We start from the raw sequence: 19568 nt of genomic DNA on the forward strand, positions 1-19568 counted from the left end.
CTTAAAATCAAATCAATCACTGTCCTTTACAACATCTGTATCCCCAGGCGGAAATAGTTGAACAATAGCTGTTGTCATTATTTAAATTTAGATGTAGCGATAAATCCGGTTTGAAGATAACGGATGGCTCGCCAGCTAAAAAAAACCAGTGCTGCACAGCAACTAAATAGAAGAAAGTGTTGCTTGTTTTTACTATGAAAATAACTAGCTAGCAAATAAATCAGCTTTAAAACAGAGCAATTATCAATAGTAGCGTTGAATATACTATCAACAAAACAAGTTCAAAGCCAAACGTAAACCAATTTGAATTTTAACGGCCGCCGCACAAATGCGCAACAGCCGGCTGAAGTGTTGGATAACGCTACAAAGCGGCACATGTCAATTGATTTCATTTTTTGGCTCGGCGTCTTGGCGTCTTCGTTTCGTTTTCTTTGTAATAATTTGCCTGCGGGTTGAAGACTCTCTTTTGATTTATAGTGATTGTCGTGTACGGAAAACAACAGAGCCGGGCCAAATGGATGATAATATGGAGAATGACGATGGAAAACGCGGTGAGTTGGTTTTGCGAAAAAAATGCAACGGGATAACCAAGACGGTGCTCCAAAGACGGCCATTTTTAAGAGCCCCTTTCACAAATTGCCTGGTTTTCCTTCATTACCCCACTAAGATTTAGTAAATAATATAACCAACCCTTTGTGATTTTCCTATTTCATCACAAATGATAGTGACGCGGGCACGCACTCGCCGCCTGTCCGTGCTGGATACGGACAGTCGTCCGAGTACTCCTCAGTTGTTGGAAACCGCGGCGGAACGAGGTAAGTTACGGTTTCTTCATATCCTAAGATTGTCCCTTTAAGACGTCGATTTCCCAAACTTAACAAGGAACCGCCTCGCCACGTGCCACACGCCGCACTCGCTTGAACTCGTCCACTGTGGATGTGAGGACTCCGACGCGCACCAGACGCGCCTCCCTGGCACGCGGCGAGACTCCCGAGCCGACCACGCCCTCTTCCGTGAAGAGGACCGCTCGCACGCCGGCCAAAAACACCAGATCCGTTCGCCAACAGCTCACGCTCACGGAGGAGCCCGAAGAGGTGGAGATTAAGCAGGAGAAGCCCATCAACAGTCCTAGTCCAGTGCCCAGCAAGGTCGGCGCCAGGCAGGAGCGGAAGCCAAGTGCCAGCCCCGTGCCCAAGGAGGCCAGGCGCACAGCCACGCCCACACAGAGTGACGAGAAACGGGTGACGCGCTCCATGTCGCAAACGCCTCCAATTGCGGCACGTTCGCCCATCCACGCACCGCGTAATCTGAACTCCTCTCCGGAGGCCGAGCGAAAGACACAGACCGTGGAACCAGCAAAGGAGAAGATCGTAAATAAAAATACCTCCAAGGTGGCCGTCAGACTGGAGAAAATGTCGTTGGGCAAAGCCACCGGCAAAACGGTGGAGGCGGCTAAACAATTGATTCTACCGGACGAAGCGAAGGAGAAGACATCCTCCCAGGAATCAGCTGAGGAAGCAAAGAAACCTGAAGCGCAGCCCTCTTCTGGGGCGTCCAACAAAACCGAACTTAGTCAAGATTCCGCGGAGCCTGCCAAGGATATCGGTAAACTCCCGTTCTTAAAGACATTCAACTCACTTGCACAAGTTAAGGCTTCAAGCACATCTTTAAGAACTGAAGACAAACAGGAGGACCCTCAAATTGACAAGAAAATCAAAACTCCGCTAAAAGTGCCATCAGTTGGAGATCCCCAAATTGAAAAGAAAAACGAAACTCCGCAGAAGATTCCACATGCTGAGGCAGTAGAAAAGAAAGTTGAAACTCCGCAGAAGACTCCAACAGTTAAGGCAGCTTCTAAAGTTGAAAAAAAAATCGAAACTCCACAGAAGATTCAAACAGTTGAAGCAGAACCTTCCCAGAAGGTTCCTCCTGTTGACGCTCAACCTGTCGAGATGCCAAAAACTATAGAAAAAGATGAATCAATGGAGGAGCAAGAGTTCTTGGATGCAGAAGATTCGATTTTCGAGGCTGAGCCGCAGCACGATGAACGAATGCTGGAAAAAGATCTAGCTGAGATTATAAATCTAGACACTGATGAGCCCGTATTTTCTCCACAAGCCCCGAGTGCTGAGGAAGAGCCAGAAGCAAACGGAGAAACTTCCCGAGATAAAACCATGGAAGAAGAAAATATGTTTAAAGCCAAGATAACCGAGATTATTGAGCTACCGAGTCTAACGCCTGGCACTAAATCTCATCTAGATGGTGCCCCTCCACAGGAGCAAAAGAAATCGGTGGGCTTCAACAACGGTAGTGATGACTTGGAGGTCGAAAAGACACGTTTTCCAAAGACTCCCGGTCGCGAGAAGGTGCCAGTTGGCCGCACTTTCACACCAAAGGCGGAGACCCCCATAAAATTAGCCCTGCAAAAGGGGCGGAATAGTTCCACGCCCATATTAAAGGATCAACAGCTCGAGTTATCCATCAGCAAGGTGGAAATGCAGCCAGCACCTGCCCAAATTGATGCCATCAAGGCTTTCGATAAGCTGGATTCTAAGAATGCACAGGATGAGATAGTCCCGCAGGCCGACATGTCGCCTCTTAAGGCTGAGAACAAAATACTTTCTCGCCTCGAAAGCTCCGACGAAGTGGATGAAAGAGATGACGAGGAAGAACACGAAGAAGATGAACCCATGTGCGAATTTGTGGACCTCGAGGCTGAAGTAGCTGGCGAAGATTACATGTCTGGCGACTCGATGGATAGTTCGATGCGACGGGAGATGGAGGAAAATGAAATTCCAAGTGGTGGCGAGTCCGTTGGAAGTAAGGACACTGAGGAATCTACGCCAGAAGAATCTGAAGGCGATGACTCCTTTATTGTCTCGGACAACGAGGTCGAAGAGGAAGTGGGCCAACTTTGCTACTCCTCCGATGAGGAGGAGGAAGACGAAGGTGTTCTTCCTGAAAAAAACGAGAAGAAGCGTCGCCGCATTGCCGTAGCAAGTTCCAGCGACGAAGAGGAGCACCAAGATCAGAACAAGGAGATAAACAAGAGCAAATCGGAGATGCCCAAGAACCAGAGCAACTGCTCCTCCAACGCCAGCAAACTGAGCGAGGCTGCCCAACTGATGAATGCCAGCGCGGAGAAGTCCTCGATTTCGGAAGCTGAGCTGGAAAGATCCCGCCAAGTCGCTCTTAACGAATTGAACAAGTCCGAGAGATTCAACAAGACCGAAACTCGTCTGGACTTCAGCGTCATGGAGGTGGATTCCTCGGACCACGAGGAAGAGGTGGAGGCAGAGGCGCAGAAGGCTAACGCCAAGAGCAATAAAAGTGTCTATGAGATCGTGGATTCGGATGAAGTGGTGGAACTCGAGGAAGCTGATAAAAAAGAGGAGTCGCATGCAGATGAGGAAGCTAAAAAGGAGAAATCTACTCCTGCCAAATCCACATTCCAAAAGCCCTTGAAATCTGCGGATGAAGAAGCTCTGCTAGCCGAGCTGGCCTCTAGTGATCTGCGCCACTTGGAAACCATGTTCAACCCGCTCCAGAAATCCCGTCGTCAGTCGTTGTACGTGGCTAGTCCCGAGTTGGCAACCAAGGAGCCGAAACTGAGACGCCGTAGTGATCGTGCCCATGTTGGCAGTGACTTTTGCCCCTCGCAATCCTTTGTTGAAATGGTAGCCGAGAAAAAAAGGCAGAAGAATAAGCGCAAACGCCTGTCGAAGAGCTTATCGGGCGCTGCCGATCTGGAGGAAATGGAGATCCAGCACGAACGCAAGCGCTTAAAAAGTTCACATGGTGATTCCACCGAGTCCTTGGAGGCTGATCCCGAGGCGGAGGTTGCCGCCGAGGATGATGCAACTGAGGGGGAGAGCTCGGAAGGAGATGTTCCCAATAAAGACGCTACTAAAACTTCACATTCAAAGGCAACTGTACAGGGATCTCCCGAAAAAGAAGATGTTCCTGACCAAACTACCGAAACAGCAGTCGTCCCAGAGGAGTCTTCTCTGGAGGAACCAAAACCTTCTCAAGCGCCGCATCCACCCGAGGATTGTCCAAAGTCAGTTAAAACTACTAAGCCTACGGAGAAGGGGCCACCCAAAATGGAAAAGGATGCCGAGTATTACTTGTCATACTGTCGCAACCTCCTCGAGGCAGCCAACGAGGCTAAGTTAAAGGAGAAAAAACAGGTATGGTCCTTTAAACATTATGGTTATGGTTAATGGTAAAACTTGTACATTCCTTTAGCACCTTGCCATGGGAGTGAAGCAAAAGAAACCAAAGCGACTGGGTTCGCAAGCGGCTCCCAAACCCTTAGCCACCAATAGCTCTGACACAGAAGCACCGATTGCGAAACCGTCCAAGCAGCTACCATCGCTCAAAAAGGATATAAAACGACTTCAGGCCGCACGGCAGGCTGTGAGTCATGCTGTTAATCTGCTTGCGCCTCCAAAAGCCATAGACGGAGAGGTAAGTTTATCCTGTAGTCCCTCGTACCAGACTAGACTTCTTAATCTTAACTTTTAATTCTACATAGCCTCGCACTCTCTCGCGTAAATTGTCGCCACAGCCGCCGTTGATGGACAATAAGAAGGCCAAGCAAAAGAAGCAAGAGAAGAAGAAAAAGCCGCAGGAAAAATCGCCCATAAAAAGTTCTGATGAGGAGAACCACGGCCATCGAGTGAATCGTATTCGGACGAATGCTGGCTATGTAACGGTGGTCAATGAGCCGCTGCAGAAAATTCCCAAAATAGAGCTAATTAAGACCAGTTCGGGTATGGTGCGCGTTGAGCCGTGCACTCCCAAGCAGAAATATTTCCGCGAGCTGCCAGCCACACCAAAAATGCATGGGTTCCGCGAGGAACCAGGACCATCGGGCATAGCAAAGAAGCGATCCAAACATCAGGCATTAAAGGCCGAAGACGCTGGCAAACACAATCCCGCCAAACAGTCGGCGCTGCGCTTCAAGGAGCAGATCTTTGCCCGAAAGTCTTAGGATATTTACACTTAAAGGAAAACTAGTATTAACGGTGGGAAATGTCAAGTGTACGCAATGCATAATTTCATTTTTGTTTCTTTACTTTATCTTTTCTCAAATTGAATTTGATTACTCTATTATTTGTTCTTCTAAATATTTGTTATGAGATTTTCCACCCCTTGTCATAAATGAAACTTTTATTCCAGTGCACATCACTAATTCACATTTATCATTTATAACAGAAATAAATTAATAATTGTTGAATCTTAAAAAAATCGTTGTCGGACTTATTAAACAATAATAAATACGCAGCCGCTGTTACCAGGCCGTATTTCCAATCATTTCCATATAGCGCAAACATTTTTTTTTAAATACATATATTATTACCGTGTAAATTGCATAAAACATCTATTGGTTTCCATGTTTAAAAACGTCAAACATAATAATATAGACTTTTTGAGATTAAAATTTGTTTAATTTAAAATCTGTGAGAATGCATGAAACACAAAATAAACTGTAATTAAAAAAACAAATTTCGAATTTAATAATTCAAGGAAAGACTTGGAGAGAAGAGGATTTCCATTCGCACTTTTTTGCTGCTAAAACTATCACGATTAGTTTAAAATACTGCAAAGTAAATCCTTTAAATTGACTTAAGGTTTAAAAGTAAAAAAAAAAAACAATTGTAAACAGTTTTTGAATCTTTAGCTTATTTAGCTCTTCGTGTACTAAACTAAACAAATATATCATCTATTATAATATAATCTGTTTTCGAAAAACATGTTTATTTGTTAAACATATTTGACTCCCTAACTTAAAGTGATCTTAGAAAATATGACACTTTCGTTTGCTTTAAAGCTAAAATATTGTATTGAATAGACTTATAGTAAGTCGGCAAAAAGTAGGCTTGTGCTCCAAAGTAAACTAAACTTTTAAAACACATATCCGTCCAGGTCCCTTCTTTTTTTGGCAGTCGGCAAATCGCGTCCATCGAAATCAAATTTTCCTTTGCATGATGTCATAAAACCAAATATGGTGATAAACCGCAGTGCAGCCAAGTTGATGGATAACCAAGTGGTGACTTTCTCTTATTTATTTTAGTATTACTGGAATGCTTACATAACTAAAAATCGATTTACTACAAACTGTACTCCTAGCATTTTAAACTGCAATCATTTTTTAGCATACTGTTTCGGAAAATAAGCAGATCACGCCATCCAAATCGCCTGTTGCTAAGAAAAATGTTAGAGACTTCCACACCGCCCGACAGTCCGTTGGTGAAGCTGTGAAACTTTTGGAGGCACAAGCAGGAATCGAGAAAAAGGTAATGTGGATGACAACCAATCCAATGCTTAAGCCATTATCTTTTGGTTTAGCAAACTTCCACACGTAAGATTCGGAAGAAGCGAAAAAAGTCAGCTCCATTGTCGCAACCAACAGTCATCAACAAAAAAGTAAGTTACAAAGAAAACGGAAGGGTTCATGCATGCCAAAATTGGATGTGCATCCTGGAAAGTTAAGAGGATATTCTTGCTATTACCTAACAAGTGCTTAAGGTTTATAAATTTGAAAATAGCTAACCCATCCATCTCCCATATCGTCTAAGCTACCGAAAAAGAAGAGGGTCAAAAGGAAGAAGCGGTCTAAGAAGCCAAAGCCCCAAAATGCATCCAATGAGGACAACAAGGACAAACCGGTTTATCGAGCCAGGACGAGCAAGGGTTTTCTAACAATATCCGACGAGTCGCCTCCAAAAGTACCCTTCATTAAGCTTGTCAAGATCAGGTCACACATCAAGCAACAGACATCGGCCACTCAAGGCGGTGGCAGGCGTAGAATCTAGATATAAAAACTAATATTATCCGCTGAAAATTTTCTATTTGTTAGAAGTTATTTTTCAAAAAATGAATTTTTTTTAGGTAATTAAATTAAAAACCACCTATGAAAAAACTTGCGTTGTGTGTGAAATTCTGAAGGACACCATTAACCACTTATCAACATGATCTGCACAAAATATTCAAATCAATTCCTTATGGTAAATTTATCTTAAACATTTAACGATTTTTCCAACGAGTTTCGTACAATATTTTAAGTCTAACGGTTGAAATTCAAAAGGTAAGGAGCTTGGCTTGAAACTTCGCTCAAACTGTTCCGTTGCTCAAATTGGGGCAAGTCTTCGCTACTTATGTATTCAAGTGCGTAGCAACAAATGTATTTAAGGGTATTTTCACCCAAACCCAAATTTGGCCACACTCTTTCGTCTCTCATTCTTTTCTTTATGCGGTCTCTTATGCTCTCATTTTTCCTTCGAATTTTGACCGCGGAGGGTTGGAAGTTATAGCTGCTCCTCGAAACACCGGTATTATTTAATTGTGCGCGCCTGATAACTGCGATAATTTGAGCGCCATGTGCGGTGGGTCCTTCTGCGGGAAATATAATTCGGAAAGAAGTTAGATCACCGATTCCAAAAAAAAAACAACGGTGTTTTTTTTATCTTGTCTTGCTTTGTTTCGCGGTAAAACGGTTCCTGGGAGAAGCAGGGACATAGCGCAAAGTGGAATCGATCAAAACAAAGTGCATGCTAAAAACAAAAAATATCAACATGTTCGAACTGGAGGATTATTCGAGCGGCATACACGATGGATTTTTCAGCAAATATGCGGTAAGGGAATAGAAAGCAAACAGCTAAATAATTTTTTGCGTACTATTTGCCGGCCGGCCACAATAATACACACCCATACACATGTGCTCACACAGACAGGCGCAAGTTTATCGGCGGATTTTTGAATTTAACGTTCAGTCTCCACTCCCCACAACCCCAACCGTTCCCATTCCCACCTGAAAAAACCCACCACTACGAAGAACAGTTTGGCGGCGAAACTTTGGTTCCACTCGCCATCTCGCTCGCCCCTGCTGCCATTTATTCCCCACCTCGCTCGCTCCAAAGCTTTGTTGTTGACTTGCCAATTCGCCCTCGCCGCGTTTAACGTGCAATTTTGAATTTCGAATTCGCCCCCGTTTATTTACGCTAGTGTGTGCGTTTCTGTGTGTTTACTTTTGATCGTTAAGCTTTGAATATTGCCTTTTTGCCTTTTCGCTCAATGAACGGGTGATTAATTACAACCGGAACAGCCCGCGCCGATAATAAATAATGGACTAGTAGTTCTTCGGAGATTGTATTTCCTCGTCTTTACATTATTGAAGGTTACTAACTTGGCTAGCTAAACAATTCACCTCTGTTAAGTGTCTGTTGCTTGTACTAAACCCGAGTCTTTTTTGGAGAGACTGCCAGTATGTTATTATTCTACTTCTATTATTATTTTAACTACTACTTAAATTACTTTACTGAGTTCAACCGGCACAAGACTTTCTTTTGTTGTAGTCATGCGCAATTATGTGGCTTATTTATTTTTTGTCACACACAGCGGTGGCTAAAACAATAGCAGAGCTATAACCTAATATTATTCATAACTGGCTATGTTGATAGAGAAAAAATATTAAATTTGTCTTTTATTACCCTTAAGGAAAAATGTCTGGCTATTTTGGTCAATTCAGTAGTAGAGTAAAATTTGACTATATCACACCATATTTATTGCTCAAAAAACTTTAAAAAAAAAAACATCAAAACTTGGCTTTACAAAACAAAGTAAATAATTTATTGCAATACCAAATTGCTTTCTTTGACTTTACGCTAGTTTATATTTTTAAACTTACAATTATTGATAAATATTATTTTAAACAGTTTGCTCTTGTTCGCAGTAGAGTTGAGAATTTCTATTGAAAAATTAAAAAAAAATAAAACTGTATTATGGGGAGAGGCTCAAAATGAATGGCTTACGGTATCGTGATGCTATTTTCTTGGCCGTTCCTGTGACCCTGAGTACTTTAGTAGTGTGTTTCTCCGCTGGTTCGCCGAGTTTTTCGTCTGGGGGCCTCTTCTTCAGCTTTTGCGTTTTAAACTTTTTGAAGGCCAAGCGTTCACCTCGAATTTCTTGGTTTTTATACTGTTTTAGCCGGCAACAAAGTGGCAAATGATTTTGGGTCAGAAACTGAAGTATAGCATTGAGCCTAGAGTTGAACCCATAAAGGAACTGACCTCCAGCAAAGTTGGCTTAATTCGAGATGAATTCACTGAAAACTTGAAAAACATGTGCGCCTGTTAAATGCATCATGCAAAACTCCACACTTGCGAATTGCAAGTGTATGTGTGCGGAGGGGAACAAAGAAAAGCAAGTAAATACAACGTTTTATCTTGGATGGGAACAAAACAAAAGAAAAACAAAAAAGCAACAGTCGACAGTTCTCACGTCAAAAGCTTTTCTCACACGATGTTCATCTCTTTCGCACTGTTCTCTTCCTTCTCTTAGTTTCGGCAACCTTTGTTGCAGCAACATGGCAAAAAAAAAAAAAGAAAAAAATAAAACAAAAATCAAAAATCAAAGCAAAAAATCAACGAAGAAAAAACTTCAAAGTTCAACGCGCTTTTCATTTGTCTTTTTTCAGGGGGCTGCAGGGGGTGTTAACGTACCTACCCCAAAGTGCAGAGAAAGTAAGAAAGAGAGAGAAAGAAGGGACTGTGGGAGGAATGCCACTTGTCTGTTTTTCGTTCTGCTGCCGAATATGAGCGCCCATCTGTATGCCGCATAGATTTTCTCACGGCCCCAACACACAGACACTCAAACACGCATACTTTTACAGTTTTTGGACCCCCTCCCATGCATTCATACCCAGATGTTAGGATACCGTTACTTGGGGAAAATTTAAAGAAATATGTGCCGGAATTAAGATAGAACCCGTAATATGGTATTTAACTAAATTATTTATATTTCTTAGAAATTAACCATAAAATGTCCACAGGGTTCTTAAATGATATAATTTTTAAATGATGGTTGACATCTTTCCAAAAGATTAGGTAAACGAACTATATTTAAAAATACTACTATTTCATTATGAAATTCAAGGAGAACAAATTGAAGATTCATTTCATATTTACGAGAATCTTTCCAAAACCAACTAATTAAGCAAAGAAACCAAACGAATTCGTTTTTGAAGAAAACGTTCACAAAAAGAGAGATCAAAATGGATACTCAGTTTAAATATAACTTTTGACAAATGCTGATTTCTGATTTCTTAAAACACATGCACCTAATGAATGAAATAACCCAGGGAAATTGCCTTACTTCCCGCTAACCGAGAGATTTAAAAACGATTTACGACATAAGGATATACCTTTGGTCGGGATTTGGCCGGGCATTCAGGCAGCTACCTTTATTGCACCATAAAGTAATATACAAATGGGCGCTCATGACCTCAGGGAAGATTGCATTCGAGAAAGGCCCTAAGAAAAGTAGACCTGGACCGGCCTACCTGAGTGAGGGATTCCTCCTGTGTGTCTGGTCCTTCCTTTATTTGCCAACTCCTCGCTGCTTGGCTGTGTGTCAGCAGAGTGATTCCGATGTCGAGGTGAAAGGCGGAGAAAGATGTGAATTGCAACAAAAGACAAGAAGCAGATGCAGGAAATACGAATAACATGGAACAATTGCGAGTGACGAGTCCTGCCGAGAAAAGGACGAAAATACCCTCGATGACTCCTTGGTTCGTTGCACAACTTAAAAAGGCCAACAGGCAGCTGCAACTGAGCAGCAACAACTTTCGGAGCAGGGGTTAAAAGGAGACAGGCGGCTTGGGCTGTAGGCCTTGTCGAAGTTTTACTGACAACTTTTGCATTTTCTTTTAATCCCCCTGATGGCCAAAGAGAGCTTGCTGTGAACTTTGCTCGCCTGTTCAATGCATTTTTATTTCGGCTCATTTTTTCGACAATTTTTTAAGGGGGCAAAAAATAAGAAAAAAATAATTTCGATACAGGGGGTAGAGAAGGGCAGAAAAGTGACGTATGTATTTTTGCTAGACCTTCTACTGGCTTTCCTGAGCGCCGCATTGGAAAGCCGGTTGATTTATTAGGTCTCTTGAAATCAAGGATTTATTAACCCTTCACCCGCACACTTTTCTCGCTTTTCTCCCCCACCAAAGTGGAGTGAAAAATTGCCACTGTTTGACACCGGAGGCCCGAGCAGTAAACTAATTAGAGCCAGGAAGTTTACTTTCCGTTGGCAAATGCAATTCAAAACAGTTTACGATTCTGGAATTGCAACTTACAGGAGGAAGAAGCATGCAAAACTACTGCCAAAGGTGGTACAGTAAACTACCGATAAAGTAAATTATTTATTTTTTTAAAACATTAAAGCATTTGCCAAAAAAGAGTAATATGTTTAAACCTACGATTGTTGCTTGAAATTGTCATAAATTTAATTTTTTGAAATATAAATTTATTTCAAAAGAACTTTTATCCGTTTTTGAAACTACTTATCTTTCAATTTACATAATTTCCCTCCCCTAATGCAAAACCCTTTGATTTTTTATTGTGCAATCCACTCAATCGATCATTTACTGTACCACAAGCAACAGAACAAAACTAGAGACTTATCAACCCCCGAGTTGCAGCTGCCTGAGCCTGCTTCCTCTTCCCCTTTCCCATTCTCATCCAATTTCGACTGGAAACTCGCAATTCAACAGAGGGCAGACCAAAAGGTTATCACACAGGCACACACACACACACACACACACACTCACTTTGGCGGGGTGGAGGAGGGTGAAGTAGGGTGAAGGAAATCGAGCTGAGCATCGAAAAACGGATGGAAAAAAGGGGCCCCGTGCGAAAGCCTCAATCATTCCATCACTCCCATAATGGAGCGGTCTTCGGGCCCGAGCAATATCATATCATCTGAGTACTATTTCGGTTGTAATGCTCAATTAATGGCTGCGGGGGTGGAGACGGATGGGGGTTAATTATCGGCAAAGGGTTAAGGGTGTCCGAAATTGCCATAACGATCGTATAAATCATCATAAAATCTGAACGAAATTGGTGAATCATATTTCGCGATTGGGGTAGATTTTGGGCTAAGGGTTGAGAGCTGTTTGGACTAGAGCAAGGTTTAATACTGATAAATTTTCAGAAACAAAACATTCATTAATTTTCTCAGCAGTAATAAAACGCTTGGTTTTTATACTTGGTAAATTATATTTCGATTTAATTAATATTTTTTTAAGCTTAAAATAAGAGATAAATAAAATAGCCTATATCTGATACATGCATACAAGTATGTGTATAGGAAGTAGGAAGTTTTGCCATAAATTAAGCAGATGCATAATAGGGCAGGACTAAATGGTTCGCTGAACATTATTACAGATGTTTTTTTTCTTCTTTCTTTACTAACAATCATCCTAGGTCTTCATAGTCTGCGTTCACTCAATACTGGGTTCTTACATCCCCTGTCCAAATATCAATTAAACAAAATCATGGACACTTTTTTCCATTGACTCTTATCGCCAGTCAATACATATCGATTGAAAAGTTGAGAAACTGCAGAGCGCCAGCTGCTGAGGATTGAAGATTGCCAGCTGTCCCAGTCTTCTGTTTTCATTCTTCTGGCTCCCTGACTCCCCGACTGACTGCTCTCTTCCGAGTTTCCCTTTTATAGGTTGGGTTGCATGTTGCATGGTGGCTGCATTCGAATTTCGAAGAGCAACAATTGCGGGTCCAAACACAAACGCTGCTTATCGGGCCAACACCTGCCGCGAGGTAATTCGATTGAGATTGGGCCAGGATGCGCCATATGGAGGGACTGCATTGTGGCTGCAATTGTGTAAAACCATTGCAAGATTTGAAAAGCAAACACTCGGAGAAAAATGATTCACTTGACACAAACGCATAGTCCCCAATTCTTAAAATTGGTTCAAGAGTAAAGGTGAAACAAAATATTTTAGTATTAAATTAATACTCAATTAATTGTAATCAATAGAAGAGTTTTGCCTGAATGAGACTTCGAGTTAGAAAATCTCAGGAATAATTATTAGTTATAGTTAGTCTATTTTTTTATTCTTTAAAGTTACAAAAATACAATAATACTTTTTAATTTTGGGAAGTCCGTAAGGGGCACCTTATAATGCTCACGTGTAAACGGTTTTTCCTAATTCAAAGACACCAAGAATAAAGGCCTTGGAAATGTAAAAAAACATTTTTTTTCACTTCAGAATTTCCTAGTTTTTTTTTTATTATTAACAAATCATTTTTTAATGTGTATTTCAATCGCATAATGGGAAAAATGGAAACTGGAAACGGGCGGAAGCCCTTGGATGGCACTTGAAATTTTGAACTGACAAAACAGAGATCCCCAAGCATCCTCTTTGGCCCCTTTTGAATTCCTCATGACACAGACACATGGGATTGGGGGGATTTCGGGCAAGGGGAAAAGGGGGTTGTGCACATAAAGGTACTCAGTTTTTGGGGAACCCCCAAACTATTGCCATCTTCTTTTTTCGCTCTGATAAAGGACACCCGAACATGCGCCTGCACCAATTTATGATATCCTGCTAAATTATGCAACTTATCACTCTCGTGCGGCGGTCTTATACATCTCTATCATTCAGATATGTGTATACAGATGTACATATGTATGTATGTATGTATATATTCTTGTATATCGATTTTTCAGCGGCGCCGCATAACAAAAACACAAAACTCGACCTGTTTGGGGTCGCCCATGAACCCGCACCCTCTTTTTTGGGGTCAGGTCAGTGCTTTGTGCTTCAAGGACACCTTGACATTGAACTCCTCTATCTATCTTGCTCTTCTTCTCCCCATCTCTGTCGCTCCTTATCTAACAGAAGCGCCACTTTTAACAGCCGCCCAAAAACTGTAAAGCAACGAAGGTCTCAAAATCATGCTATGATTTTCGAAAAGAGCTGTGCAAAATGTAATAAAGCCCAGAGGCAAAAGCAGCAAAAAGCAAAAGTACTTGCCATGTTTTTTTCTTTTGCTTTTGCTTCGTTTTTGTTTTTGTTGTTGCCCGCCTTGTGTTTTCTGTTCTCACCAACTCGCCGCATGTTTTGTTGCCTACTGTACGCGCAACAGAGCTCGCAACTTCGCCTCTGTGGCAGCTCTGTTATGTGCGTTCTATGTTTTTACCCTCTCTTTCTCGCTCTCTCTCGAACTCTCAACTTCGCCGCACACATAGAGAAAAAAAAAAGGAAAAATAAGCAACTGAGAACAGCGCAAGCGAAGTTCCCTTGTTTTTGTTTTTGTAGGGCTTTAATTCCTTTTTCCCTCTCGATGCTGCCGCATATATGTACACACATATAGTATACCTATATTTATATGGTTTGTATATTTCCCCCTTTTTTGCCGTCTTTTACTCTTTTCTGCAACATGCTGCCGCAACATTTCTATCCACTGGTGGTTGTTTCTATGTATGTATATGTGATCTGGAAGTAAAACCTTATATTTTAATATTCGCTCCAAAAGTGAGTCATTTTTTTTTACAGGGGGGAAAGAAAATTCTCCATTCCAGTCCCCAGACCCCATTTATAACCAATCGAATCGCGATCCCCTTAACTGTGTTGCATAAAACTTTCAGTTTTTCTGATATCCGGTTTTTGGTCACCGCCTTTGTTGTTGCTGTGTGGCCTTCTCGCGGCCTGGACCTCGACTCCTTATCCTCCCACTTTTGTTTATGTTTATGTTGTGTAGAAACAGCCACTGGCAAGATAATAGCTATTAAAATGTGACTTTAACAAATGGCCTTATATAAAACTTTAGGTTAAAACTATTTATACTTCTTATCGTTAAAAGTATTTAAAAAATCTTTACAAATAACAACTTGTTTTAGTGAGAATTATCTTTTTTTTTAATATATTGCAAAAGAATAGTTCAAATGTTATATATTGTTGTACTTTTTTAATTATAAACAGTTTAATTAAAATTTTTTAAAAATTTAAAATATAAAATTTAAAAGAATTAAATACATTTTGTTAAATTTTATTAAAATGAGTATTTCAATTCAGACTGCTGTTATTGTTGTGACCACAGTTGTTTTTGTACACTCATATACATACATATGTATATGTATGCAGCACAGACTGTAAAACTCTCGAACAAAATTTTTACATGTTGCCGGCTTTGCTGATGGTTTTGTTGTTGTTGTACTGGTTCTGGTGTTGCAACATAAGTAATTTTCGTTGTTTTGTTGTTGTGCGTGCTATATGGAACTCTGAAAATATCCAAAACCCCCACCATTTCCCTATCCTGTCGCCTGTTCCATTTTTTTTTTCAGCCTGCCTGCCTTGGCGCGTAAAAACTGGTTTTGAAGTCGGTTTAGCTCCTGTGGTCCCTCGTTTATTATTGTTGTTTTCGTTCATGTTACTGTTGTTGTTGTTGTTGATAATGGTGCCTCATATAGAAAATGAAAACTTATACGATCCCCAAAACGCATACATATCCACACGTATGTATATCTGCACGGGGATATCAGATTCGGACCCAGATTCGAGAGTCTTGTGTTACAGATTTAATCACTATGAAATATGTACATATGTATGTCAATGTATCCATGTTTGTTATGCAAAGGAATTTTATCCCTATGGTGGTTTCTACGAAAATAAAAGCGCGGGAAAATTTTCAGTAGAAGTTTTCTGGATTTGTTGATGTTTCGATTTGTGCTAGGCGTAGCAGAATGGATTATATGTAAATAAATACATTGTATGTATGGTTAAAATTAAATTTTAAAAGGCAATGTTTTATTCAGGGTTTTCTAACAGGTTTTGATATCACTTTACAATTTACAAATAAATTAGCTACGCTAGTAACGACTTCTTTGAAAAAAAAACTGCAATACCAAATTTGTAAGTAGCGATATATAGATACTATAGGATACCCCAATTTATTTTTTCACCGCCTTTGCAATTTCTTTCCAAACAAGCAATTAATTTGGAAATATCCTATGTTCTGTGTTGCTAGCCTTAATCGAACAGTTCTACACCACAAAAAAGGATTGTCTTTTGCATTAATGCTTTTTGTTTGACTAAAAATAAGTAAAATGTACATCAATTTCGTTTTGCAGGATGCGGCTGGACCATCGTTGGACTTTTACGTTTCGGACTCAATGCAGGAGATGCTGAACGTAGACATTCGCGCGGAGATCGCCAATGTGGTGGGCAGCTCCAGCAGCGACCTCACCCTGTCCCTGGACCAAACCCTGGAAGCAATGTCCGCCATGAACAACAACCAGGCCAGCGGAAACAGCAGCCTGCCAGTTTCGTACAATGCCAATGCGAACTTCCTCACAAGCAGCAGCGCACTCCACGCCTCGCCCACTGCCAAATGGATGGGTTCGTCGGCCAGTTTTTGGTCCAACACAGACTACTATGCGGACTTGGGGGCCTGTGTGAACCCCATTTCCGTGATGCCACTGATAACCTCGTCTTCCGGATGCGGATTGGCCTCGCCGAAGCGGAGCAAGACAGTGACATGCACTCAGGGAAGATCGGGCGCTGTGCCCTCGTCTCCCAACGCCGAAAGGGATCAGCACAAGTCCCACCTGACCTTCTCGCCGGCCCAGATGAAGGTCAGTGCGGGCTCCATGCGGCGGGAGCAGGTGATGGCCCACATTCCCAAACAGATATCCGTGGTCACGGGAACCGGAACCACAGCACCTGCCACAATGGCCACAAGTTCGGTGCTGCAGCGCCGTAACTCCTCGGCAGTCGATGCAGTGCGCAAGGATTTGGCCACAGAGCTGCGTAAAGCACAATCCAGTCCAGTGCACAATTCCGTCGAGGAGCTGGGAAAGGGAAAGGGAACCACACTGCTCACCGCGGGTGTTGGAGCCACCAATACTATTAAACTGGCACCCGGGATCGGCGGTCTGACCTTTGCCAACAGTGCTGCCTACCAGAAACTGAAGCAAACCTCGGCCGTCAAGTCACCAGGTGGAATCTCGCCAGGAGCGGGATCCAATATGGGCCTCAAGCGGGATGACTCGAACAAGCGAGGACTGCAGGCCAGCACCACACCAAAGAGCATCGCCTCGGCGGCCAACTCGCCGCACCATCAAATGCATAGCAACTACAGCCTGGGATCGCCCTCATCCATGTCCTCTTCATCGGCCTCCTCTCCCCTGGGAAACGTGAGCAACCTGGTCAACATAGCGAACAATAGCACCAATGGAGCTGGTGTTGGTCTGGTAAAGCCCCTGCAGCAAAAGGTCAAACTGCCGCCGGTGGGCAGTCCGTTTCCCAAGCCCGCCTACTCCTACTCCTGCCTCATCGCTTTGGCCCTCAAGAATTCGCGTGCTGGATCACTGCCCGTCTCGGAAATTTATAGTTTCCTCTGTCAGCATTTCCCGTACTTTGAGAATGCCCCCAGTGGCTGGAAGAACAGTGTGCGCCACAATCTCTCGCTCAACAAGTGCTTCGAGAAGATCGAAAGGCCGGCCACGAATGGTAACCAGAGGAAGGGCTGCCGCTGGGCCATGAATCCCGAGCGGATCAACAAGATGGACGAGGAGGTGCAGAAGTGGTCGCGCAAGGACCCGGCCGCCATACGTGGCGCCATGGTCTATCCCCAGCACCTGGAGTCCCTGGAAAGGGGAGAGATGAAGCACGGATCAGCGGATTCGGATGTGGAGCTGGACTCGCAGTCGGAGATCGAGGAGTCCTCCGACCTGGAGGAGCATGAATTCGAGGACACCCTGGTGGATGCCATGCTGGTGGAGGAGGACGAGGAAGCCGAGGAGGAGGAGGATGGTGATGAGGACATGCTGAGGGAGTTTGAGGCCGAAGAGGAGCGTCGTTCCCATGCTAGCGGAAACCAGTCGAATAACCTGCCCATTAACCATGCACTGCTTGCCCAGAAGAGAAGCGACTTTGATATTGAGGTGAGTTTGGAATATGATTGCCGCCTATAAATAGTGTGTCTAAACTGGTATTCCCTTCATTCTCCAGGTCGACGAACTCTACGACGCCATCGACATTGAGGACGACAAGGAGGCAGTGCGTCGGGCCATTGCCAACGGCCAGGCGCAGCACATCATTGAGCTGAATCCTGCCGATCTGAATGCCAACGATGGATACCACCATCAGCAGCAGCCGCCATTGAAGCGGGCTCGCGTGGACATCAACTATGCGATTGGCCCGGCTGGCGAACTGGAACAGCAGTATGGCCAGAAGGTTAAGGTCCAGCAGGTCACCCAGCCGCAGCAGCATCCGCCCACCTACAACCGGCGCAAGATGCCACTGGTCAACCGCATCATCTAGAGCGGGGCACAGCCCCCCACCCATTACATTAATCAGTTAGTCTTAGGTCTCTCGTATTTAAGGAACCCATGCTACGCTTACACATAATCCCTAAGCCCCCATCACCCAATATCGAATATCGAATATCAGTTTTAAGTTTTCGGTTTCGTGTGCAGAACCCAAAATGTTATTCAATCCCCCTTTATTTGTAGTTCAGTTTGGCTGCCGTTTGATTTTAAATCTCGATTTGAGCCTGAGCCAACGGAAAAATAGCGGAGAGCTTGTCCCCTCTGCATCCAGTTAATTTGAATCCTTTCTTTAGTCGCTTCTCGAATAAATCTTTATTAATTTTGTTACACGAACCCCGAAATTTTGATACACTTGACAAACTTCGAGTGAGTTTCGCCTGACGCTTGAGCAGAAAACTCAATAGGTTCTAATGACGACGCATGAAACATGTTAATTATTTCTCAGACTTGAGCCCTCGGGCGATAGAGCTGTAACTTTTGATTTGATCTCCTACTGACAAATGAAATTTTATTCTTCAGTTAATAAGAACTTGACAATGCATTTATGAGAACATAACAAAAATAATGTGCAACACATCGATTATTTGACAACGAAATGTGAACAGTAGGTTTATGTTTCCACCTTTTGTTGAGTATTACAATCATTTTCAGCTTAAATATAAGAAAGTTGAAAGGTCACACATACAAACAACTTGCCGGTCCAGTATTCGTATGCGAGGTAAAATGCGGATTTATATAGAACTTTTGTATGTATTGTATTATATATATAAAAACTCAGCAAACCCACAATTATTGTCGGAAAGTTCAGTCAATTAATAATACGACTAATTATTTTAAGCCGATTCGGAATGTAAATAGTTTACACGCAGAGAAAAACTTGTATACTATGTGCTTAGCTGTAAGTAAGATGTATGTAAATTTGTAAGCCAAACCCGAATTCCAAAAGAAACCAGATCCGAAAACCAATAAGACTTGCAAGAAGCGTTCCCGACAAAGCCTCAGAAGTAAAATAGTACAAAGAGCTAACTAAGTTACGGGCAAGTAAAACAATGCATTTACAAAGCCAGCTCATGGATGGCTCATGGATACAAATTCATCCATCTGATGTTCCGACTCCGTTTTCGCATTCAACAATTCCATTGAACGAACCAACAACATTCATACAATTCTTGTTGTAATATTACCACCTAACTAGCATTCTAGCATTACAAAATAATATTTTACCCCTAAGTAACAACCTATGTAAATGAATAAGCTAAGAAAGGACAATTTTTGTATAGAGTTGTTAGAAAATCAATTGACAAAACATAATTGAAACCAAAAAAAGAAATAAATAAAACCATACTAAAAATATTAATTTTCGGGCTTCTTAATCAGCATTACACATCCTGATATTGTATGTAATAAAATGGTTTAAAAGTCTGGGATTGTCA

At 42.4% G+C, this 19568-nt stretch overlaps 3 protein-coding genes across 4 annotated transcripts; all 3 read left to right on the plus strand.

Moving 5' to 3' along the window:
- Positions 1-330: 330 nt before the first annotated feature.
- LOC108140695 (protein slender lobes) lies at positions 331-5253 on the plus strand. Its single transcript, XM_017263645.2, has 5 exons — positions 331-551; positions 726-815; positions 883-4190; positions 4249-4470; positions 4538-5253. Exons 1-5 carry the CDS (start codon positions 515-517, stop codon positions 4994-4996), a joined length of 4116 nt encoding a protein of 1371 aa, XP_017119134.1. The 5' UTR covers positions 331-514; the 3' UTR covers positions 4997-5253.
- Positions 5254-5895: 642 nt separating this feature from the next.
- LOC108140464 (slender lobes-like protein) lies at positions 5896-6862 on the plus strand. 2 transcript variants are annotated; one of them, XM_017263197.2, is made up of 4 exons: positions 5896-6055; positions 6162-6302; positions 6355-6432; positions 6585-6862. In XM_017263197.2, exons 1-4 carry the CDS (start codon positions 6011-6013, stop codon positions 6819-6821), a joined length of 501 nt encoding a protein of 166 aa, XP_017118686.1. In that variant the 5' UTR covers positions 5896-6010; the 3' UTR covers positions 6822-6862. The 2 variants fall into 2 exon arrangements, 1 of the variants encoding a protein (XP_017118686.1); XR_001774185.2 differs by having other exon boundaries at positions 5906-6055; positions 6136-6432; positions 6585-6616.
- Positions 6863-7271: 409 nt separating this feature from the next.
- Positions 7272-19492, plus strand: LOC108140707. The gene is made up of 3 exons (XM_017263663.2): positions 7272-7640; positions 15934-17748; positions 17816-19492. Exons 1-3 carry the CDS (start codon positions 7557-7559, stop codon positions 18125-18127), a joined length of 2211 nt encoding a protein of 736 aa, XP_017119152.1. The 5' UTR covers positions 7272-7556; the 3' UTR covers positions 18128-19492.
- The last annotated feature ends 76 nt before the right edge of the window (positions 19493-19568 follow it).

The sequence above is a fragment of the Drosophila elegans genome, unplaced genomic scaffold (genome assembly GCF_018152505.1).
Source record: "Drosophila elegans isolate 14027-0461.03 unplaced genomic scaffold, ASM1815250v1 contig_476, whole genome shotgun sequence".
NCBI lineage: Eukaryota > Metazoa > Arthropoda > Insecta > Diptera > Drosophilidae > Drosophila > Drosophila elegans.

Bases quoted from the DNA above. Each gene is read 5' to 3' on its own strand.
- LOC108140695 (XM_017263645.2), top strand. From the start codon at position 515: ATGGATGATAATATGGAGAATGACGATGGAAAACGCG. The intron at 552-725 runs GTGAGTTGGTTT...CACAAATGATAG, and splicing joins GAATGACGATGGAAAACGCG to TGACGCGGGCACGCACTCGC. The intron at 816-882 runs GTAAGTTACGGT...AAACTTAACAAG, and splicing joins GGAAACCGCGGCGGAACGAG to GAACCGCCTCGCCACGTGCC.
- LOC108140464 (XM_017263197.2), top strand. From the start codon at position 6,011: ATGGTGATAAACCGCAGTGCAGCCAAGTTGATGGATAACCAAGTG. The intron at 6,303-6,354 runs GTAATGTGGATG...CTTTTGGTTTAG, and splicing joins AAGCAGGAATCGAGAAAAAG to CAAACTTCCACACGTAAGAT. The intron at 6,433-6,584 runs GTAAGTTACAAA...ATATCGTCTAAG, and splicing joins CAACAGTCATCAACAAAAAA to CTACCGAAAAAGAAGAGGGT.
- LOC108140707 (XM_017263663.2), top strand. From the start codon at position 7,557: ATGCTAAAAACAAAAAATATCAACATGTTCGAACTGGAGGATTATTCG. The intron at 7,641-15,933 runs GTAAGGGAATAG...TTCGTTTTGCAG, and splicing joins GATTTTTCAGCAAATATGCG to GATGCGGCTGGACCATCGTT. The intron at 17,749-17,815 runs GTGAGTTTGGAA...TTCATTCTCCAG, and splicing joins GAAGCGACTTTGATATTGAG to GTCGACGAACTCTACGACGC.